The sequence below is a fragment of the Trichogramma pretiosum genome, unplaced genomic scaffold, assembly GCF_000599845.2.
Source record: "Trichogramma pretiosum strain Unisexual culture from Peru unplaced genomic scaffold, Tpre_2.0 scaffold1, whole genome shotgun sequence".
NCBI lineage: Eukaryota > Metazoa > Arthropoda > Insecta > Hymenoptera > Trichogrammatidae > Trichogramma > Trichogramma pretiosum.
In genome coordinates, this window is record NW_019641703.1 from 370,244 (window position 1) to 395,346 (window position 25,103).

The 25,103-nt window shown below is 40.2% G+C and overlaps 1 protein-coding gene across 1 annotated transcript in view; it reads left to right on the plus strand.

Annotated features, from left to right (window-relative positions):
- Positions 1 to 553: 553 nt before the first annotated feature.
- The window catches only part of LOC106655078 (glycine-rich protein 1-like), a 28,031-nt gene continuing 3,481 nt past the window's right edge, over positions 554 to 25,103 (plus strand). Inside the window, exons 1-7 of the mRNA XM_023462827.1 lie at positions 554 to 757; positions 5,967 to 6,086; positions 12,420 to 12,524; positions 12,834 to 12,836; positions 18,414 to 18,692; positions 19,916 to 20,173; positions 23,396 to 23,551. Of these exons, the coding sequence (XP_023318595.1) occupies positions 6,003 to 6,086; positions 12,420 to 12,524; positions 12,834 to 12,836; positions 18,414 to 18,692; positions 19,916 to 20,173; positions 23,396 to 23,551 (885 nt within the window). The 5' untranslated portion in view covers positions 554 to 757; positions 5,967 to 6,002. The remainder of the gene's footprint in view (positions 758 to 5,966; positions 6,087 to 12,419; positions 12,525 to 12,833; positions 12,837 to 18,413; positions 18,693 to 19,915; positions 20,174 to 23,395; positions 23,552 to 25,103) is intronic.

Below are 25,103 nucleotides of genomic sequence, written 5' to 3' on the forward strand. Positions count from 1 at the left end.
ATAAATATACATAGGATAGCGAGACAAAAAACAAACAAACGATCGCGACAAATGTGATTTTAATTGATCGATACGTTGCTTTATTCGATGATCGATCGGCGCGTTTTATGGGGCGTCGCTCGCGATCGAAGGTTTTTTCTGGCAATAAAGCGATAACGATTTACACGCAACGCCAGCCCCCCAAAAAAATCTGGTGGAAGTCGACTTCCTTAACGATTCCCTCAAAAATCAAACGCGTGCTCGCCTCGTAATAATCATCGCGCGATAAAATTGATCTACTAACACCTCGAGGCTCCGCTCCAGAGATGTCGGTCCTGTTAAGAGGTGATAATATAAAGAAAGACAGAGAGCGAGAAGAGGCAAAAAAAACGGGCAAGTAGTGGTGGGCCCCGCGCGCACCGGTGGCCATAACGGACTTTGCTACCGCTGCCGCTGCGCGTGGTGGGTTTGAGATCGCAGCAGAGTAGTCCCGCGGGCCGCGCACGTAGGCCCCTCCCGCCGCCCGATATAAGCTGAGTGCAAAGCGCCACCGCGCAGACAGTCACCAGCGAACGTCGCCCGAGAGCCTGTAACCGCGCGCAGACCGAGAGAAAGAGCCGACACACGGCCACGTGCGCAGCTGCTGCTGTTTTGTTTTTTGTTGTTGTTATTATTATTTTTTTAATTTTTTAATTTTTAAAAATTCGCATGAAAGTTTTTTCGAGTCAGTGTTGATAAGCAAGAGTAGATCCGGAATTTTTTTGGAAAAATTTAAAAGGTACACCCATCATCATCGTCATCATTATCATCAACATCAAAAAGCTTCGAATTTGTTTTGTGCAATGATCTTGTCAACAACAAAAAAAGAAAAAGTGGTGACTCGAGTGTTATGTACGGTGGTGGTAAATCATTATAACGAAGTAATAATTCAAGGGGTTTAAACAATAATTATCGTAAAAATCGAGTAACGAAAGAAACACTACCAGTGAATGGATTGTAAATTTGTATCTACAAGAGTATGTGCACCAGCGAACTGAGTTGCATTGTGGCGCTATACATATACATGCAACACCTGCTGCTGTGCGCGAATTCGAATCTTACTCTGTTCCAAAAATTGTGCAATTTCTTTATTATGCGATGTATACAGTACGGACACGTTTTTTTTTTGGGCACTGGTGTGACAGTAACAGAGACAGAGAGAGGGAATTTCACCTTTTTATTTTTTTATGTGTTGTACATACACACATACACACACGTATAGATAATACGTTGTGTAATTATATCAACCGAATATCTTTTTTCCTGTGAAATATTTAAATAGCACGCGCGTGTCATTGAGATCGCGGCCTCTTACGCAACGGAGATCCTCACCTCTTCTCCTTCTCAATACATATTTTGGTTTTCCTCCTCTCTTCATTCTCTCGAGGCGAACAGATTTATCATTTTCTAAAAATTCGTACTCGTGAAATTTGCATAAATATCGAGTCAGCTGTCCGCCGTTGTCTTTCTCTTCTCGGTCTGCGCAGCAGCGGGCCCGATCGGTTGCTCGGAAATTATACGCGAATGCGCGCGCCAATTGCGTAACGCGAAATCGCCAACTTGAACCTTATATACTTTTTTTTCTTCTTTCGAGTATCTCTGCCTCTCTATCTTTCCTTTTTAATGAATCGTCGTCGATCGGTTAACATACCATAATCCGTCGATTTAAACGTCTTTCATAATTTTACGTACTCCGGGCCGCGCGCGCGTATACAGCGCATAAAACACAGAGAGCTTGAGACGCCGTGAGAGAGCCTGCGTAGTATTTCGCGTGTGCGGAAGCGCATTGCAGTATCGTATAATATTCAATTTTGCGTGCGCGCGCGAGCGTAATATGTTTGCCAAAAGAAAAACGTTTCGCAGCAGTGAAACTTCGCGTACCGACGCACACATGCGCGCACACACACACACACACACACACACACACACACACACGCACATGTACAGACACTGACTTTTACGTACTGGCCAATGGACGATGTATCGGTGCGCGCACGAGGATATATAGCGATTCGTTTGACGAATGCAAAAAAGAAAGAAAAAAGAAGTTTCGCACTTTCTTTCTAAGTATAATCGTATTTACGAGTCTCATTAGCGATTGCGTAATGTAATATCGTGCGCGCGCGAAATGGAAGGAAGGAAAAGGAGGTGTCTTCAATTTTCGATCGTACATCCGTGTGCAAAATAAAAAATAAAAAAGAGCTCGGCAAAGTCCGATCAGATGTAAAAGTTGCCGTTACGATCTCGGGCGCGCATAATGTGTCGTAGAGTTTAGGCGCGGTGGCGAGATGTAGATATAAAAATGTACAGAAAAGATTAAAAGAGAGAAATTCAGCCACGGAACCGCAGAAATTCTCCAGGTTTTGTGCAGTATATAGTGTATAAGCTATGTATATATACACGTCGGAAACGTTCACCTCGCCGCCGTATATACACTTTATAACGTGTACAATATACAGGCAACCAACGCGCACCGAGAGTGTTTTGCGCGCTCGGCAACAATTACACCGGCTAGATTATAAAAATATGTGCACATTTTTTCGCTCGATCTCTCGGCTCCGAGCACAGAAAAAAAGAGAGAGAGAAAAAAATTATTATTAGCGCGGAGATACAATCGAGAAGCTCGGTAGAATAAATGTGCTCGATCATTTTATTCGAGCGCGTAATAATCGTATATGCAAATTCGTTGAACCTTGCTAATTGTAATCGTACGATCGGTATGAAATCTCGCCTCGGTATCGATCTAAATAAACGCGGCGAGTTGATATAGTCATTTTTACACCTGTCAATTGTGTCGTATAACAAATGTTCCCGTTATTTTTTATTACACAAACCGATTTCCAACCGATCGAGACTCACGCATTATCTAAAAATAAATTCTATTGAAAGGAATCTTATGTTAAGTCATCCAACTGGTGATCCTTCGGGCGGTAAAACGTGTAATCGGGTCAATTGAAAATATTACAAACATATGCGCGCAACACATAATACATCACACGCGCATCGTTCTCGAGGTTTCTTAAATATTCCTGCGTCTCTTCGTTTTTTTCTTCTAACTCTTTTTATAACGCGCGATTGAAGAGCTTATAACGCGATTAATTGCCTTCTAGTTCGGTCGGAGTATATTACGCGCGCCGAGCGCGTATACGCGTCAAGGATTCGAATTAAAATCTCAATGTTTTTGACTGCATCTTACGCGACTTTAGAAGTAATTTGCGCAATCGGATTCCGTATACTACGGCTTGAGTTAGTTTCGAGACGTGAGATGACACACTGCGCACGATCGAGACTTCGGATCACATTGCGTTGAGGGGATTTGAAAAATCGAGCTCGCAATTCGCGCACAGAAAAACGAAAAATAATTTAATTTCACACGTGGTTGGAAGGGAAGAAAGATTTTCTCAAGTTGTTAATAAGGTGCTTGATTATATCAAATGCAAGGTATTAATTTACACCGTGATTTTAAGCAACGATAATATTTCATACTTGACTTTTTCGTGTATAATATCATGTATACGAGAATTTCCTCTCGGCCAGAGGAAATGTCCAACTCATTCGGCGCACATCCTTTTGTAAAGAGAGAACGAGGCGTTGATTTTATCGCTAATTAAAATAACTATTTTTCACGATAGAAAAAAAAGATTTCATCGCTCGGACCGGATACGACATTTATATTAATGCATTATATTTTAATAAAACGAATGATATTTATCTGAGCTTTGATTATTTAAATTACAACTTTCGTGCACGGCTTTGCGAAATACACATGCGTAAATGTTAAAGGCAGAGAAATGAATGGGAATCGTAAAATTTAAGCAAGCTGTTATTTGAACAGAATCGTCTTCGTACTCTGTGCACTCCAAAATTTGCGCTCTTCGGGTACACACGTGCGTGCCTTCGCAAATATAATGCATATAATTCGGCCAAATTTCGCCTCAACACAATCGCTCGATCGAAAGAACATCTATCACACTCTCTCCCTCTTGGTGCAATTTGCACGTACATGTGATATAATTTTCGTAAAATCGTCTCGCTGCCGCGCTCTCATTCGCCGCAGAACCGCATGAACGAATTGAGTCATCAAAGCCATTGACTCGGCGCATGTACCGAACGCACACACATACGCACGTGTGTGAGTGCAGACTTTTTTCGTACAATAATGCTGCTGCTGCGTACCCGTATGCACCTGTGTATAAGTGCGTGTGTACATGCGCCGATTCGCATACATACATACGCTTCGCGCCGCGCCGCCGCCACCACCGCTGCTGTAAATGTATATAAGAGAGAGAGACCGACTTTTACTTTCATCTCGGCGCGCAGACTTTCTTCGTCTCTGAATATTCAAAGTCGAGAGTAATAAATAAACGCTATGTATAAGCGCGATTATAATGATTATTACGAAACCTCTTCGCTGCGTGTATACGCATGCCTTTATAATACACATAAATAAATATGCGTGTACGACGACGAGTGCGAAATTGCGAGGAGCGCGTCATCTTTGGGGTTCGCGCGAGTTTTATGATTTTTCCACGAATACGCGCGGGAGACCTCATGTACCGCTGCAGGTGACTTTATAATTCAAATTTGTGAATAAAAAGAAGGACGGGTGGAGAGGGAAATCGTTATGGTAACTTTCTTTCCTTCCGCGCACAAACGATCGCGAGCTGATCCATCATACTCTTCGCGTAGGATCAAAACAAAGAAAAGCTCGCGCACACATACACGACACGTACGCTCATTGACGAGTCACGCAATAACGCGAGGAATAACGTTGTGTGTGTGTGCATATACTGCTCGAGAGCTGCCGCGAGAGACTTTCGATTCGCGCGCGTCGTCCGCGAGAAAGAAAGAGAGAAAGAGACATGTGCAGCACATGCACACAAAGTGTAAGTTGGCGTCACGCGCCGAAAGTGATAGTCCGCGTTGTTGTTACCGCTTCTGCTGCTGCTGTTGTCGCAAGCGAGCGAGAATATATGTACGTATGCGCTTGGCGCGGGCGAGAAAGGCTTCCTCCCAGCTCTCGGGTATCCTGGATCGACTCTAACGTCCTTCCCCCTGTAGTTAATGCATTTATACCGTATGTGCTGTACGCTCTTCCTGGGGCCTGGCCTTGCGTGTGATTTTTCTGCCCTTTCTGCGCGCCGAGATGAAAGTCAGAAGCTATACTAGCGGCGACCGTGGAAAGACCCGCGTGCTCGTGCACAAGTGCAGCTCAAGAGAATGGGCAATTAAGCTATGTTTTTGGCCTTTTTTCGTTTCATTTTTCACCCTCGAGGGAGTAGCAGCGAGCGAGTAAGAGGTGTGCGTACCTGGCGGCCGTTTGTTTCTTTGTATCGATGGTCGCGGAGAGGAAAAGTCGACTTGGTGAACGGTATTCGCGAGGTCTCTTCTCAAGTGCACACGCGGATGCTATTATACAGATATGTGAACAAAAAACCAACGATTTTAGACCCCATTGGGAACATGTCAAAATTTACATCACGCAGAAACTCGGATGCTGCTCGTTATACATCGAGAGCCGTTTCTGTTGTAACGGATATAATTACGTATCCCATCGAGGCGATATAACGCTTGCACAGTGCACACACACACACATGATGTATAATTGTTTGTTTTGGTTGGACTATTATATGTTCTTTGCGTGTAAGTAAGGTGCATAATAATCGTTAAGTGTCATTATGGACGTTATGGACACTCTCTCTCTCTATGTCTCGCAACTGCAGCAACTGCTGCTCTGCTGTTGATGAATCGTCCTGTAATATGTTATAATAATGTAACCGATATAACACTCGACCACTTTGCCACACTCTCAAATATACGTGTAATGCGTATATGTAATACCCATTTTATTATAAGATGCACATTGCGCTTAAATGCATTTTTTTCACTTTTCTTCATTGATATAAATCATCGCATTATAATTTATTGTTTTTCTTTCTTTTTTCCAGAAGTACTCGTACGACAATAATCAGAAATAAATAAAAATGAAGCTCACAACGACGTTATTGGCAGTGTGTCTGTGCTTCGCGGCGGTCCACTCGTTACCAGCTCCCGGCTTCCAGTCTAGGGTAAGACGACCAAAAAAAAATTTGTTATTGCGAAACACCTCTAACCACGAGATATTAGCGATCTCATCGTGTCACCTGTAGCTCTCCTGTATATGTATATACGATTTCACCACGTGAACTTTAACAGCAAAATGCACCGTAAAAAATGTATTGAAATTATAAAAAGATAATTGTACGCAATAGAAATTATGTAACAAATTAGACGAGATAAGAGGCCCGATGATACTTGAAGATAAAATCAGGATATCAATGAATCGGGGTCGGTCGTGACAGCTTATGTACCGATGCGAGTATGATGTGAATTGCGACGATGATGTTGTTTTGTTTTTTACGTAATAAACATCGGTAACCCGCATTTTAGATATCCTCGTGACGCGAGATCGCAAAGCGTATAGCAAGCAACTCGTTTTTCTAAAACTAGATCACACTTCTATTTTTACGTGTATCTTGATAAAATTATGCAGACGAGAATTCGAATGCGTTCTCTATTTTCGCCTCGTAGTGGGCGATGAAGAGCATCAAAACTTGAAAGAAATTAGTCACTCGCACGCTACGGTCATCGTGATCTCACGACAAATGTACACACTGAGGAATAATTAAGTTTATTTCTGGAACTATAAAAAAATGACACAAAAAAATTGTAAAAAGTCGTGTTTTTAAAAAACCTGCATAAGCATCGAATTTGCATCGATCTTCAGCAATATATTATATGTGTTCTCTACCGATCGAACATAATTATACGAGCCATGCACTTCAAAACTAAGTAGCTAAGCATGTACCGAAGCTCATTTGTTCGATGTTAAAAATCGTTGCCAAGTGCAAACTTTTACGTAACGTAGGAAATTACCGATTTTTTTCCTCACTCGGCTTCTTTGCTTTGTTTTTGGACGGAATTAACGCGATCGACACCGATTACCGATCTAGAAAAAGAAAATGGAAAAGTACACCTTTTTTTTAACAAATCTATCATATTATAGGCAATGACAAAATAACACGTACGCGCCGCGGTGTGGTGACCGTATGGTCACGAAGCCGTACCTCAGCGGCGCGATTGCGTACACTCCATATACGCATGTGACACAAATTGTCAACGATATGAAACTCCGTGCGTACAAACACGAGCATACGCTCGTTGCACGATGGCAATTTTTTTTCTCCTGTTTTTTTTTTATATTCTCCTTTATAACTATAACATCGCGGCGATGTCTTTGCATACAAGTCGGCTACTTTTCGTGTAGCGGGGCAATTGTTTAAGGCTTATTATAAGTGTGCTGTTTGACTTTTACATTATTATGATGATGATGTGTTTAGCCAACTACGCTCCGATATGCGCGAACAGATTTTTCCGTTGCTACAATGACTCGAACGCACGTTCGTTTCGTAAATATATAAGCTTTTCGACTTTTTTTCTTTTTTTTGCGACACGAATAAATGAATGCATACCATTGTATACGCGAAAAATTGTTCAATAAACACTTGGCTAATTTAATCGTAAAACGAACGTTAATTGATTGATAGTTCTAACGCGAAAGTATACATCAAATGAATGGCTAACATAAGCACAGTGCAAATTGCGCGTTAATAAAACTTTTCTTCATTGTGTACACAGGATTATTATATTCTTTAATTATGATTGAATAAACAAACACGGCTTTAACGAAGCAAATATATTTAATGTTAATTTGCCGAGACGTCGCTTTACAGTTTTTTTCCGCACTCAAGTCTCTCTCGCTCGCTTGATTTTTTTTTAATTTTTATTTTTTATTAATTGAACGCCTTATCAATTCAACTTACGGTTGAAAGAAAAAATTCAAGAATCAAACGTCTTTTATTTCGTTGTGTTATATTATAATGCGATATGCATCAAGGTCTTGGCAATACGCGAATCCGGCTTTCGACGGTAAATAACCTTCTCTCCGCGTATACCGCTCACTATCCGCGTGTTCGAAATAAAATAAAATTAAAAAGAAGAAAAAGAAGGAAAACCTTATGTACTCCAAAGCGCAAACGCGTGCGGCCGTAACCTCACCCTGCCACCACACCTGTTGGCTTTGGCATTCGGAATTTCATCTGTTCAGCTCGTAATACAGCTTAAAAAAATGTATGTACGAGTAAACAATCAATTTTCGGCGCTGAGACTTTCGTTTCGCGACAACATAATTCGTTTCTCTGACACAATCGACGCCTACCATGCGTAATACAACGGCAGGATGGAATCTTCCCAAAGACCAAGATAAATAGAGGCATCCTCCCACGCACACACGCTGCACTCACTCCTTTTATAACAGCTCGAGTAATCGCGGCTTGTAAAAGTTCAAATAGCGAGCAAAACAAGCTAAGTCTATACAGTCGACGACGACGACGCTTTCACCCATCTTATAGAGCACGCGCGCAAGTTAAGGCTCGCGCAAGAGCGGCCGACTACGAGCTCTCGGACATCGAAACCGAGTCTCCGCGGCGGCGCAGACACTTTCTTCGCGGTCGATCGCGTTCGTATTCGCGCGCGCGCGAGTTGCATGGAAAGTAAGAGTAATTTTGAGAGTATTACGCTTGCAATGTATACGTTTGCAGAGATATATAGTACACGTGCCTGCGCGAGTCGTTGTCGCTTGATGCTTGCTGCTGCTGCGAAAGAGCGAAATGTTCAGAGATTTTTATTGGTTCGAGATTGAAGCTTATTCTCTTTCTTCGAGCTGAGGAAATTTATTTTTTGAGATTATTTTATATCGCGCAAAATAAATGGCAGCGTACAGTGGGATCATCCTCCTTACAATGCACGAATTTTTCGTCATTATTAAAAGCAGGCACAGGTTCGCGCGCGTGTCTCGAATGATTCTATAAGCTATACATACAGAACGATCGCGTAGTATTTAATACCGATCTCGCGATCAGCGACTCGATCACGACTCGCGCGCGCTCGCTCGCGAGGATAAAGTAAGGTCACGCGCGCGCGTGTGCACGAGTCGATGACACTGACACACTATTTTACATGGTGTATCGTATCATACGTACGTGGCAGATACGAAAAATCATATTTGCATAAATATTTTTTTAGTTACGCACTTCCATATATTTAGCTCCCTCGATCGACGCTGAGAAAGAAAAAAAATCTAATCCGAAAGGATATACTATCCCGCGACATCGCGGCCAACTGCTAAATAATATTATTATTAAATGTATATAATACGAAACTCGCAACTAATTGCAAAGAGGCGCGCGCTCGCGTTCGCGCTTTCTAACCGATCGAATGGCGCCATGTCGATCGACGAGGCAACAGCAGCATCGATCCAATTGAGCGCGACGTGTTCAACCGCGAAATTCATTTTTTTTCTATACGTACTTTTTACCTGTGCACCTCTCTCCATGCCACTCGTTAGCTTCCTCTCCTAAGCGTGCACACATACACACGTGTTTGATTTTTTTGGACAATGTCGTAATATCTTTTTAGAAACGCGTCTTTTTTTATGCATAAAGTTTTTACGTACGAGCCTGAACAAATCGACCGAACGAATTAACGATAGCACATTTTGTCCGAATGATCGCTCGAGATATTGGTAATCGTGAGTATCATTTTTTGCGCTTGTGTATTATACCCATTAGTACATACGTAGCGACGGCTAATCGATCCTATGCGTCTCGCGTCGATAACGTACATAATAATATTTTAGATACACACGAGTATATGAATTATTATTGCGTCACGAAATATCGCGTACATAAACTGCAATGATATCGCACTTGTATTGCTAACGTTGCAGCTTTTCTCGAATGGCCTTTAAGGTCGCATTGGTGCACGCCTCGAGCCGCTATATATTATACACCGAGCGCGTTGAAAGTAGATTGGCCGCATATTCGCGCTTTCTATGAACCTCGATAACACAACGCACACGTACACACGTATACACACACCGCACGCGTATAAATACGGACTTTTTTGACGCATTTGGTCCTTTGCGGTTGCAGTGGCTCGTTACGATCGGTATATTATATTGTATACACAATGTGTGGATTCGACTCGCGTCTGCGCCGCCGATCGTGTCGCCGTGATAAGCGTCACGAAGTCGTAGCTTCTATGTACACACGCACTTGAAGTCACGATAGGATCTCTCGAGCACGACAAAAAAGTGTTATATATTTTTTTAATCCTTATGTTCACGCAAGCCACGCGAAAAGCCATTCGTACACTGTTAAAAGAAACCTTAAATTTAATGTAGATTTAATGTAACGTCAGACATTAAAATTAAAGTTACGGATATTGTATTGAATTTAAGATACTTTAAGATGAAATTTTCGTTAAAAGTTAATGTATCAGTGAATAGATCGATTCTGGATCCAAATGTCAATGCTTCGATTGAAGTTGGAAAAAATTCATGAAAATTCAATCAAAATTAAAGTCACAGGCTCGGCCGCCAGATGGCACGTATACCTTAATCTGTAAATCTGCAAGTGGCTAAGTCAAAATAATTGTATAAGTAAAATAATCGTACCAGTGAAACACAACGACAAATTTGGTTGTAGGGTGATTAGTTATATCAAGTGTTTGTAAGTAAAATTGAATTCTTTTACGTTGAAAAAAAAACTTGATTTATTTTCACATTAATTCTATCGAAAATATTTTTAACAGTATGATATATTGAAAATAAAAAAAATGCCCCAGAGCAAGCATATAAAATTCGATTCTCAAGCGTAAAAATTTGCTAAATTTCCATTACAGTCCACTCTCGACTTATACCATTGTTTCGCCTGGCAATTTATTTACATAGATACACAATCCACCGCTTGGTCCGCATCAAGTTTTGCTTATAAGCTCGCGAATTCGGGCAAAGCGACAAGCCATCAAAGAGTCGAGCAGCGCAGCAGCAGCAGTGGCTGACAGTAGTTGCGTTATCATTGCGATCTCGCACTATACATTTATACATCGATGTATATATCCACACAGCAGAGAAAGTGGACTGTATATAGCCACTTTGGTCTCTCGAGTCCAACGTTGTGTTGGGCAATTTCAGCTGCTGCTGCTGCTGCTGTGCCCAGCGCTATATAACCGTTCTATAAAGTATAACCACGCGCGCCACAATGTCTTTGTTATACTTTGTCCACTGTGCAAAGCGCATATAATAAAGCGACGTGACTTTGCGCTAAATAATATAACGTCGTATCGGCCGGGGGGCGGCGCACACCGACTCCGACCGATCTCGAGCTCCAAATTATTCAATTCGAGTTTTTGCATTGCCCTGGCTGCATGAATAATATATTATAATCGATGAATATTGAAAATAATATTGAATAATCGTCGAAGTGGACTTTCCTCACGAAGACTTTGCTCGCGTGCCACTGGTTTAGAGTTCGCCACAACAAAAGAAAATATGCGAATAAATAATCAACGATTATTGTAAAGCTTGGATTAGATTGCTACACCTAGCGCTAATTGTGAGCCCTGAAAATGATAAATGACACCCTATTATGTCTCGAGTCGAGTCGAGATCGCTGGACACGCGCGAGAGTGAAAGGTTTCCTATACATCGTATACAAGCGCGGTAAACTAAATAATTCACAATGCGTATAACTGAGCAAATAATCACGAGGAACTTAGAAAATGAACGCAATGTACTGTACATGCCACCAGCTAGCTTAATATGCGTCGACTGTATATAAATGCGCAAATATAGGCGTGACACGTGTGTACATGTCTAGGTGCGCGGGCGCTCGAGCCATTGCGACAAATTTTTCTGACCCACACGTTCTGCGCGTTCTGTCTTTTATGGACTATGTACCTATATCAAAAACATAATGCTTTTACAGATCGAGGAGATTTGAACAGTCGAGGAAAAGAGGAAAAAAAATTGTCGAGTGAATAATTATGCGATCATAAAACGTTGGACCTGAGATTTATAGTAGCGATTAAAATTATCATTTGCCTGGGTAAAGTGACCCCGCTAATGCAGAGAAAAATGCAAAATCATGGTCAGAAATGCGAAAAAAAATTCATGGCTCGGCCGCAAAGATTTAATAATTATAAGTTGTTTAATCTTAGATTTGCAGAGATGTACTGTTTGATAATGCATGTATTTTTTTTTCTACTTGCACGTAACTCGCGTTAATCACCTGGATATATGCGCTCACAAGATATTCCTTGTTTATAACTACATAATAGATAGTTGTATCCATTCTTATTACCCGCACGCCTTAAATGACACGAGTATACCGTTCCTATTTGATTATTGCACGTATAATAATTGTAAAATATATAACGCACGACGACTGGGACGCACCGTAAGATGATTTGTTGAAAAAAACGTAAACAACAACAAAAAATGTTTTTTTTTACAAATTTAGGTACTCGACCGGCTGATGGCGCGTGAAAATCCACAAGATGATTCGGCTTTGAGGAACAAGAGGACGATCGGTCTGCTAAGACAACTATTTCCCGACATCACCAAGGTGAGCTAACGCGACCGACAGTCGCGCGCACCTCGCATTTATCTCGCTGCACTGACATAATGAGAGAGAGAAAAAAAAATAAAAGCCAATTCACAGCGCACCTGACTGTTATTACGTTCGTTAGCCCACGCGATGATTTCGACGATTACAATATGTAAAACGTGCATTCATCATTCACGAAGACAACTAATTTCGTATAATTCGCTCAAATTCGAATCAGTAGTAGAGGAGAGAAAATAGTCGGACGCACAATATAAAACTACGTGTATACTACTTGAACATAATTTTTTTTGTCAATGAAATGAAGAGGATGTTCATTATAGATACTTATGATACAGATACCGATTTATCGAGAAGAGACATTTTCGACTGCTATATGGCGCGGTTCTTGGCGCGAGCGCACTATATGTGCATTCCTGACGTGAAAGCCACGACTTATCTATGTGTGTGCAAGTGCACGACGCGTTACTCGTTAATCGCTGTATACACACACGTGCACTTCACGCATTAGTGTAGTACGTGAACAAACGAGCTTAGCTCATACAGAGCTGTATAATGGACATGCACACACACACAGACGTAAACGTACGAGCGAGGCAAGCGTTTGTTACGCCTTGCAAGAAACGAATTGTGTTTATAAATGTTATAAATCCTTGCGAAAGCGGAAAGAATATAAAGCACATAATACTTGGTGCTATAACATAATATAAATACGGGATCTATCCATTGATGGTGTTCAATGATTTGTTCGAATTTTTTTATTTATATTTTTAATTTTTAAGATCGCCGGTACATAGACACCGATTTGAGTTGTTGCGGGTCTCGTTTGTAGTACGAAATTTCATTGTTCTTCTCAATCGGTTGCTCGAGCCGAGAGAGTAAAAAAATTTACGAGTCGTTTAACCGAAGTGCACACTCTACTTACCGACTGCAAAAGTGCATTATACGTTTTCGTTGTTAATAAGTATTGGCATAGCAGAGTTGCCGCGTACTACTTACTCTCCTGAAATATTTTTGATAATGCAATTTTCGTTACGGTTCATATTGTATACACGTGGCCATTAACTCGCTCGGGTCAATTAATTTGCCGTTTCGGCACTACCAGCAGCGGAGAGAGAGATTACTTATTACGCACGCGCAATAATCTTTTGCGAAAAATCAGCGAGCGTAAAACGTGTGATTTACACATACGCAGGCAGGCGCGTGTGCGATATGTACCGCGTACACATACGTAACGTTCAAGTGTGTGTAAATTTGGTCGAGCTCCACTTCTTTCTTTTTTTTTCGCTTCGTAGAGTCTATTGTTCACAGCTCGTCGTCGCTGCATATGTATATGGCGAGTGCGACTCTTTTAATGATCGATTCGTACAGACTAATTACATACGTACATATAGGCGCGAGATATTATCTATTTACATCGTGTATATGTGCTTATAATAGAGACAATCGTCTTGAGAGAATTATCGGATGAAGATCGTGTAGACTTTTCGATAATCAGTAGTTTCCTTGCTGAAGATCTTTTCATATTTTTTTAACTAGCTACGCTAATTGAGTAGTTTTCTCAAAAGATTATACACGCTTTTATCTGCTTAATTACAATCAAAGGTTAAGATCACCTATATTTCTGAAGTTTTGTTTCAAATCGCAATCGAACTCGCATCGCAGCAGCGACGAGTCGCTTAATAATTTCATTTCTCAGTAATACATTCGGATAAACGTCAAAACACGAGAACGACGACGCTTACACGCCTCTTCCAATCGATCTCCGCGTATTAAGGCGCTCGACCGGGTATATTTCCACACGCGACCTCGCGGCAGAAAACTGCGAAACACGTCGCTGCCGGTGCACTATGTGTGTGTGTGTGTGTGTGTGTGTGTGTGTGTGTGTGTGTGTGTAACGTAATGATATCCTTGCCCGCTCATGTCCGCGTGTACATTAATATACGTACGCAGCGCCGCGAAACGCATATCAATCGTGGCTAAATGCGAATTATTATTAATTTCCGTGATGTACGCGGGGAAAGAAAAGGAAGGGAAACATGGAAAACATTACGAGATATTGTAATCGGACACCTCGACTTCCAGACGCAAGCTGAATCCTTCGCGAGAAAAAAAAAATTACTGTAAGGGGCAGGGAGAGTGACGAAATCTCGCGCGCGCGTGAACTTATCGACGCTTGGCGGGCTTTTCAGTCCGAGGTCGAGTTTTATAAGCAGCGCACTAGGATATGAGTAACTACACGTGCTTTCCTTTTGTACGAGATAACAACGACGGCAGAAAAAAAGGAATAACAGATGAATAGGTACCGATTTGTGGTTTATCTCAAGCCAAGCGTCAATGCTAGGGTTAAACATATAAGACACGTGTCTCAGTGTGGATGTATATCAGAGCCTCGAAAGTCGATCACGGTCTGTTTCTCTATTTATTTATTTCGACTTCGATTGGGTAAATTGATAATTGGGCAATTGTATCCGTAAAATTGCGTGGTCGTATAATATTCCGATTGAGCTCTCGTCTACTACGCGCCACAAACGATAACATATAAAACGCGTTCGTGCATTTGATGCATAAAATCTTAGCAAACTGAGACGAACATAAAGTCGAGTACTTCGAACAGCGACGTACTTCTCCTGCATAAAGAAAAATTTAACTTAGCGTTACTTGGAAATTATATATATCGTAGTGTAAATAGCGTTGCGTCATCGAATACAAAATGCAAAAAAAGTGTAATATAAATTCTCGCACTTATGCACGCAGCGAAATTATACGCATGTCAGAGTGTATAAATTAATTCACCCTGGTCAAGTTGTCATCTCTCTCTCAAACACACATATACTCACCAATAGAGCTTAATATTGCCGTAATCGATCCTATCGATATAAATAAACAGGTGTAAAAATTCCTCGATTCAAGTCTTTGACGATCTCGTTATGACCACATGCGATATCGCCAAAGCCCGTTGGATTGAGAAATTATCGTAATCGTCCATTTGACCGATATTTACATTTACATGCATATAATATAATGCGAAAAAAAAGAGAAAAAACATGAAGCGACAAAAAACTTTGAGAAAAAAGCCTGTCGCTGTATATATCGCCACAAAGAATGCCATGAAACCATCATCGCAACTCTAATTCTGCGGTCTCGCAGAATCCATGAACAAAGAAACCAAAATTTATTACCCGATCGCCCGATTCTAGATGATCGAAGATAAGGTGAACATGGTGATCGGCGAAGTGTTAAAGATATTCGGACCGGCTGTGATCCAGACCGTCCTCGGTAACAACAACAAGAACCAAGCCGGCAAGAACAGCGCCGATGGCTCGACCGTTCAGGCCAAAAATCCATTCGGCGACGACGACGACGACGACAATACTTTCAGTTTTACCGACGACGATGACTTTTTCAATAAACCTGCGTCCGCGTCGCAGTCTGGTGGCTCGTCGTCCGGCTCGTCTTCGGTGTCGTCGTCATCGGGAGACGGCGGCTCGAAAATAACCCTGCAATTGCCCACAGTAAAGACAGAGGACGATCGGGACAAAACGACGCCCGTCGACGCTTCGTCGAGTGCGACGAAATCGGCGGCAACCGTTGAGGAGGAAGACGCCATGACGGTCACTCCGGTCACGGCGGAAAGCGCGCCACCGGCCATCCTTCGGATATAATCAAAAAAATTCATATTAATTAATTAAATAATAACGATCGATCGTAATTCATTATGTTTGGTTTGCCGGATAATTGTGTACGAATAAGAGCGAAAGATACTCGAACACATCCCTGATAGAAATGCAATATTTTTTCGTAATTTTTCGAACTCTTTTCCCGGAAAAAATGTTCAACGTTAATAATGGTCAAAATTTAGACCAGTTTTAAATCTCTATGAATACGATAATGCCACTTCAAGTCTCCACCACTAGGTGGCGAGTACCTAAATCTGTAAATCTGCAAGTGGCAAAAAAAATCATTGAATAAGTTGAAGAAAAGATTTGAAATTTCAAGTTCCCACGGATTTCTTAATTTTACTTTTTCATGGAGAGTATCATTAAATTACAATTAATATTGAAATAAGCATTACAAAAATGTTGAAAAAATAATGCATTTTAACTAGGGCCATAATTAATATAATACATATCGTACTATAATTACTATAAAGGTTCAAGCACACTTGGTATCGATGCAATTACATATTACGATTCTGTTTCTCCGCAATTTCGGGGATTCAGTTAGACTCTTGTAACGAACTGTCTCTCGTTCTCTAATTAAATTCAAGTATCTTTTCTCGTATCGTTTACAATTGGTTGCACACCCGATTTATCTCTCATTCTTTTCTCTGGCTATTTTCCTGAGAAAACAAACTTCCTCCTTTTTTTAAATTATAAATTAAACATTTAATTTAATTCAAAATTAATGTTTTTTTGTTCGCAAAAAATTACATTCTTTCACTTTCTTTCCTCGCTAGTCACGTACTTTCATGAGTGTAATAACTGCCCCCTAAACCAAAGCTCGTGCAATATTCGTAGCCTCTCGTCGCGCCGACAAACGCCTCGCGTCAATCGAGAGCTACAATCTTTCATTTTTTTTATTTTGTTTTTTCTCCAACAAACTCTGTGTATAAATATATATTGTATATTTTTTGTTACTTCACATAAATTAGATTTTAAGGGACCGACTAGATTTCCTAGCTCTCTTTTCGTGGCATTTGTACTCACTACAGATTGATAATATAATACCAATAAATCAGTTTACTTTTTCCAACGGACGACTTTTCTTCCCAAATATGCACGCCAAAATATAGAAAAAAAAATTATCAGATTTTATGTACAAAACCAAAGATGAAAAATTAGATATGAAGAATCTGGATTCTAAGACGGCATCCAAAAGAAAGCCCTGACTGGATTCAAGGGAAGCAGAATGAAAACTGCCCGATGGAAGAATCATTAAACGTAAAGAAAAATCAAACAATATTTTGTGCCTATTATACGTGTGCTATAATATTTCATAATCTGCATCTCGTTCACAAAACTGCTCATCAAAGATCTGATCAGTCTGTCTCTTTATACATAAATGTGTGTAATGTGCCAAGTCATTTCCAAACTATCTCTGCGTTTACGATATTACACTTTTCTGCGGTGGTATTTTCATTTTCTTGCTTTCAAGCTTAATTTAAAAACGAAAAAAAATGCCTGAGCTGAAAAAATGAAGATACTAATCTACAACGTTCAACAGTTTATAAAAAAAAATACGATCATATTCTGGTTCATGTGTCGCACGCCATTGTATCTATAAGTAAGACATCGTGGAAAAAGTCCAAGTACGTCAAAACACGATGTCTCATCCTTTCGAAATTACGAGCGACGAAGGGACCTTTTTTATAATCATCCAAAATTTCGTATTATGTGTTTTTTCTATACTTTAAGTTCACCACTGTATCAACCCTGTTACAATCGCAAATTTTTTTGATATACATAATCGCACGTGACATCATTATTTACTTATCGCTCTCAATGTGATTAACTTATATACGAAAATATCTCGCAAAACGCAAGACTTTGTGCGAGCTCATATCGCAGTTGCTATTACTGCCCGAAGCGTTTCTAAATCTCGCCATTATTATTAATTCCTTTTTTTTCTTTCAGCTTTGTCGTTTTTTTTTTTAATTTTAATTCTTGTTTTACTCACTCTTTCACTGTATACAAAATCAATTTACACTGCATATAACGCGAACATTCTTAACTCGAGGTGATCTAATGACATAGATCGCCGCACTGTTATCAAGCACACCATTCTATACATACACACATACATTAAAATGAATAATGGAAAAAAGCCACGAATAATAATTAAAACGAAATAATTTCGCAGAGCTTGAACGGCGGCGCCAAAAACGAGGTGGTGAGCGAGGCCGAGAGCCGCGCCGACCAGGAGCAGGAGGCCGAGTCGGCCAACAACGAGGTGCGCGTCCAGTTCGCCGACGACGCCGTGAGCGCCGATGCCTCGGCGACGAGCAACGACGCCGAGAACGAGACCGACGGCGGCGAGCTCGCGCCCCTCGAGGACATCGAGGCCAGCGACGACGACAGCCGCAACAAGAGGTTCCTGAACTTCGGCGGCAGCGGCAGCGGCGGTAGCGGCGGCGGCTCCGGTAACTTCATTTTCGACATCATCAGGGTAAGTCCACGTCCATCTTTGCTCTAGTTTTTTAGTTCATCTCCTTTTTTTTGTCGTTCGTCATCACCAATTCTACATCGAAGAATTGGAAAATAATTTCTATATAGAGAGGACGTTGATGAATGAAGATTATGGCGAATCAAAAAGTTTCGAGAATGAAACTTTCATGAACACAGTATCGAATGGAATTTTACTTCTCGCACATTATACAATCCACCAAGGTTATAGGCGACATATTCATTTTCATCTATATATACCCCTTCTTCTTCATCATCTTTTTTCATAATCTTTGATTACGAATTAGCGATTCATCCAGTTTTTGCTATAAAGTACATCGGTTTTCGCATATCCACTCAAGGCCATCTTCATATCTCTACATCAAGCACCATTTATAGCGCTTCTAAACGCACTCGATTTGCTCGAACTGCGTTGCAAGCGCAGCACTGTGCACTTTTTTGTTGTTGCTGCGTGCAAGATCGTAGTCGATTTTCCAATTGCTCAATCACCATGAACGCGCGAAATAATCTCTCGAGCACATACTTTTGTCGATCACAGCACTTGATTAATCGTGTCTTGACGCGCGCATCAAGTTGGAATTCAACGGCTAAAGCCGGAAGGTTAAAAGTTTGTTGGCAACGGTTATATTGAAACAGCTTTTTAAATTTATTATCAACTTTCCTTCCTATGGTTTATCGACGTAATGCAGAAGAAGAAAAAACGTTTGAATGGACGAATCTGTACGTGCGCGTAAACGAAGACGATGAAGAAGTGATGTACGATGCCGCTATGCCTCTGACATTGCACGAGTAAAGTGAAAGCTCACGTGGATAAAGTATCGTAATGTTATTCAAAAGCGAACGTGCTTGCAAGATCGTACGGTGGAAAATAAGCAAAAGTTTCAGAAAAGGTTATCTGTTATTTGTTATTTGTTCGACTGATTTTTCATTAATGTAATTTATGAAATGGCAAAATTTCAAGTTCTATCGCTAAAGCTTCTCAAGAAATTATTCAATTATCAGTTTAGGTTTACAATCTAGTTCCACTCGATGTTAAAAATCTCTTCAGTGAATTTGATAAACCCTGTCAATTATAAATAAGAGTAGCTGAAATTTCTCGATCGATGTCAAAAATCGATCTAGGGAAACAAAATTAATGTAAAAACAAAAAAAAAAGAAACAAAGCAAAAAACTTGAGTGTCTCTGTCTGGGTCTCATCTCCAATAGCAAGCAGCCGACAGTGCAGCGCGAGCCGCTGGCACGGTGTACCGCGTAGTCGCGGGTACGCAGAGTTTAGGTCTAGGCCTGAGTGCGTCGCGTGACATTGGTCCTGCCCCCGCGTCCAGCCAGATGATGCCCACGACCGGCGGAGGAGCCGCCGGTGGAGCCATGATGATGCCCGGAGCAGGAGGAGGAATGATGATGGGTGCACCGCCAGCCATGATGCCAGCCAAGAATAATGGCTCAGCCATGATGATGCCACCGGTACGGACTAGCGCTACCTCCCCGTACCCCCCTGTAATGTCTCTATACATCTATCACCACCACCCCCCCTATATACTGCAATTATATGCTGCAACGCCCGAGCGCGCCACTGCGCGCCACCCACAACACCTGTTCTCTGGACACTCGACCGCAATATAATGCAACCAACAATCAAACGAAACAAAACAAAAAAAAAACATGCCTCATTTGTTTGCTTCTTTGTGTATTTGAGTATTTATGAATAATTTTGACACCTCTGGTATACTGTTCTCGGATATATTTTATGCATTTATTATCATTTCCAGCACGTGACTTGGAATTAAAAAAAGCTTAAGTAAAATTTGATTTCTTGCGTCTGATTCGGTCGATACGGGTACATACTTATTTGTAACAATTTACTGAAACTCTGAGCCAAAAACAAATGAAATTCCGAAAGTGTCTGTCTGAGTGCGCGTCGCGAGTCACTTTCACGAAAAAGAACAACAGATTGCCCACGCGCGTCTTTGTCGACGATCAGACACAAGAAAAGGTACAATTTCCTTCAAATGATCTATCTCTTCTGCGCCTCTTTTCCTTTTTTTCGAGCGGCTGAAAGCACCGACACTTATTACACGCTTTATTGTGTACATTTACATGATGTATACGTAGCTATGGTAGTTTTTCTATAGCACATTAACTGCACGTATGTATTTTGCGCATGCACGTCGCCTCTCTCTCTCTCTTTCTGGGGGCTTTTTTGCATTTATAATATAATACCCCGACGCATCCTCGCACGACTCCAACAATTATACACCGTACTATAAGCTCTCTAAGACGCGAGAGATGTCTCGAGGATATACACATGCAGCAGCACAAAAACACACTTACGTGTGGGAGCTCTGACGGCATGCCAATGCCGCTCACACAACTCCAGCCATTCACCTCATAGACACGTTTTTCACTTAATGCGCGCATCGCTCGCGTGGGTTAATGCCAAACAACTTTATTTTGTGCACTTTCTTTTTAACTGACACGAGCAACGAGGTGAATCTTCTTTTTTTTCTTTTTCTTTTTTTTTTGTTTCTGTACATCGATCTGTTATACGTGTGTATATCCGTCATATTCTGCATAACTTTTACTTTTTACTCAACATACTTTACATATCACTTCCACACCAAGAACCTCATTTCCCACATTGTTTTTCATGTCTCGATTAACCATTTCATTAACTCATTTGTTTTTTCGTGTTCTTTTATTTTCAATGTAATACATTCTTTTCTAAGCATGATTTTCAATAATTAAATAATTCATTTCTTTTCGACTACTGATAAATAAATTATAACACTCACTCTTTAATCTATTGTCAAAGTTAACGTTAATCTCAATTCTTTAACCTAGATATTTTTTCACTCTTAGCTTTAATAGCAAACATGATTTTATTGTGCCTTCATTTTTTCATTAAAGTAGTTAAGCATAAATTGAATAATTTAGCAAACAAAGAGTTTTGCTTTGACTCATTGATTTTTTTTTCACTGCATCTCTTCGTCTTAATTTTAAACGATATAAGAAAACAATTTTTTTTTGATTTGATTAAAAAAGAATTCAGTTGAAAAATCATCACATCATCATCTAAATGTTACATACTCTTGACTGATAAAAAAAATTATGATGAAATATTATGATTATTCCTCGAATTTGACACTTACATGTTTATCCTTCATCTTCTCATCAATGTTATAACACAACTTCGAGAAAACATCTTCCGACTCTTTGGTTTTGACGTTTTGACGACAGTTTAATGGACTTGGAAAATGAAGATTTCATTTTGACCATGAAAGATTTACCTACTGTTGAAAAATAAATTATTACATCCATGCAAATTGTCCTTCTATGATTGCGTAATGTAAGAACTTCCACGACAATGTATTCTGTAATACATGAAAATTTTGCACTTTGTATGATTAGCGATTGAAATGTAATGTAGTTATTTCTTTGATAAGATTTGCAATTACCTCTGCAAATTTTGAGAAATTGTTGATGTAATGACTAAAGTCGAGCATCGCCAGAATTATTATTATATGCATTGCTTGTAGCAATCGTACCTGCGATATTCTTGAGCGATTTTACCCTTAGAGCAAAAAAAGCAACCAATGTATTGTGCCATGCAACCTGTAAAGATATTTGAACTACTACCCCAACTCCTCCAGCACTCCGAAAAAATGATCAACCAATTTTTTTGTCAATCCTTAGAAATGTATCAAGTAGTTATTATGAGCCAGATTATTATGATTCAGCAAGATGGGTTTTTTTTATTCTTAGAGCTCCACACAGTACTTTTGAAAAAAAAGTTAGCAAGAGCTTTTTAGTTTTTATACATTATCACGTAGGAATTGTTATTTTGTTTTATATTTTACGGTATTACTTATTTATTTTACGGTATTATTTATTTTTGAATTTTTTTTGTAATAAAAAAAAATAGCACGAAGCTGCAGGATCAATGTTAGATGAAGAAAGAATGCTGCGAAAGGAAAGATAATTTTTAGATTGGACGTAGAGATGCAGTGTGCGCACTCTGGTTAATTTTTCACCTATTACTTTTTCGTTTTACGTTTTTGTGAACAAGATATATTAGTGTATACTTGTACAATCACAATTGTAAATATTTCTAAGTTCTTTTATTTTTCGTTTTTTTTTTTAATTTCTGTTTCAAATGTTAGCGAATCGTTGGTACAGAAAAATCAAGTACACGCCAATTGTATGTTGACTCGACACAACAAACAATTAATTAACTGAACGTGTTAACATTAATTATTATTTTTATAAAAAAAAAAATATATACATGTTTCACTAACTATTTAAATTATTAATTTAGAGTGCGCACCCTATATTATGTTCTTTGTACTGTCTATTCAATATTGCAAGTTTCTCTGTTTTCTTTTTTCTCTGACTGTTTCATATGAACACAATTGAATCCTGCATTGCTTCGCAAGTTTGACTTTTACTTTACTTTTCTTAGTTAGCCAAGCGCCGAGAACCTGAAATTTCGGAAATCCTGTGTATGAATTTCAAAAATTGCTATGCAACTATCGCTTCATTAAATCCTGCATCGCAGATCTCTCAAACGAAACTACTAAATTGCAAAGATTCGTTCGAGCTCGAATTTTCCGGAATTTCAGGATATCATCGGCCGAATGATAATCGACTAGAGTCGGTCTAATAAAAAAATTGTGTAATCGTTTGCAGCTCGTTGCTGGAAGCGGAAGTAGCTCCAGCGGCGGCGATCCAGGAGCGGACGCCCCTACGCCCGGACCACAGACCGAGGCCGTGCCCGGACCCGTCACGAGGCTCTTCGTCATTGCCAATCGAGGAATTTCCAATCTCGTTCAGGATCTTATTCTGGTATAAACATCATACTATTTTGCTTGCTAATATATCGTGATAGGTTAATTTGTACGTTAACTAACGTTTATGTATGTGCGCGTGGCGCAGGAAACCTCTAACGTACGTTTCAAGTATCAATTTACAAACCGATATAAACATTGCACACACGACGCTCGAGTCTCTCGAGTTCAATGATTTCGTTTCGCTCTTATATTTACGTAATTCAAACGTATACGCGTAGTACATTATATTTGTTGATATAGAGTACATTTGTGTGTACGCACGTGCCGCTGAATTTCTATTATCCTCGATGCGGTGCACATACAAGACTTTTGCGCGTCGATCGTCTCGAGAATTTTAACATAAAAAATGTCAACGTGAATTTTGACGCTAACCAAGACCTTGATAATCGAACGAACAAAAAAAAGGCACGCAAAGTAAAAGGAATATCTTTTACCCAAAAAAAGAGTCGCGCGCACGCGATATAACGTCGATGAAAATAAAAATACAAAAAAAAGCCGCGAAATTTGAAGGACACTGCGTCTTTCCCTCTCACTTTTCCTGTCTCTTTGCCTGCCTTTGGCGCGTGTATAATGCTCGTATTAAAAGTAGCAGCAGCAGCAGAAAAAAAAAAGAAATTAAAGGAACGTTCGAGCTAAAGCGCCTTGCGCGCGCTATAATCGAGTATAGCCGGATTTATCAAGTCCGGCCCCGAAAAATTACATAAGGCCGATATACGTACGCTGCGTGTATATATATAGTGTACTGCACTCGCTGCTCGTGGAAAGCCTACCGCGCGCGAGGCGTGCAAAATTTCCTATGTGTGCGAGTATATGTGGCATTTCACGTCAACTCTCCCAGTGCCGCGCGGCGCGGCAGAATTAAGCCAAATCACTAAATTTGTGAATCGCTGTAAAAGTACTAAAATGCACATAGAGAAAAAAACGAACCCATGATTTCGATCGGAAATCGCCTCAGCTTTCCGATGGTCAGGTCAGATTTTCCGAAATTTTCCGCTTTACCCGGGAAAATCGCTGGGAAAACTTTAAAGTCGATTATCTCGAAAACTTCATTTTTAAGATTTTTTTAAATAGTCTAGATCGAAAGATCAGGAAATTTCCCATCGATATAGACATTTTCCAGAGAGGCGTTTTTTGATTTTAGCGAGATATAGCGAGAGAAAGAAGAAAAAACGTGGTTTTTTCGTGCGCGCGGGCGGTCGGACGCCACCAACCGAACAAAAAACCACGTTTTTTCTTCTTTCTCTCGCTATATCTCGCTAAAATCAAAAAACGCCTCTTTGGAAAAGGTCTATATCGATGGGAAATTTCCTGATCTTTCGATCTAGACTATTTAAAAAAATCTTAAAAATGAAGTTTTCGAGATAATCGACTTTAAAGTTTTCCCAGCGATTTTCCCGGGTAAAGCGGAAAATTTCGGAAAATTTGACCTCACCATTGGAAAGCTGAGGCGATTTCCGATCGAAATCATGGGTTCGTTTTTTTCTCTAGGTGTATTTTAGTACTTTTACAGCGATTCACAAATTTAGTGATTTGGCTTAATTCTGCCG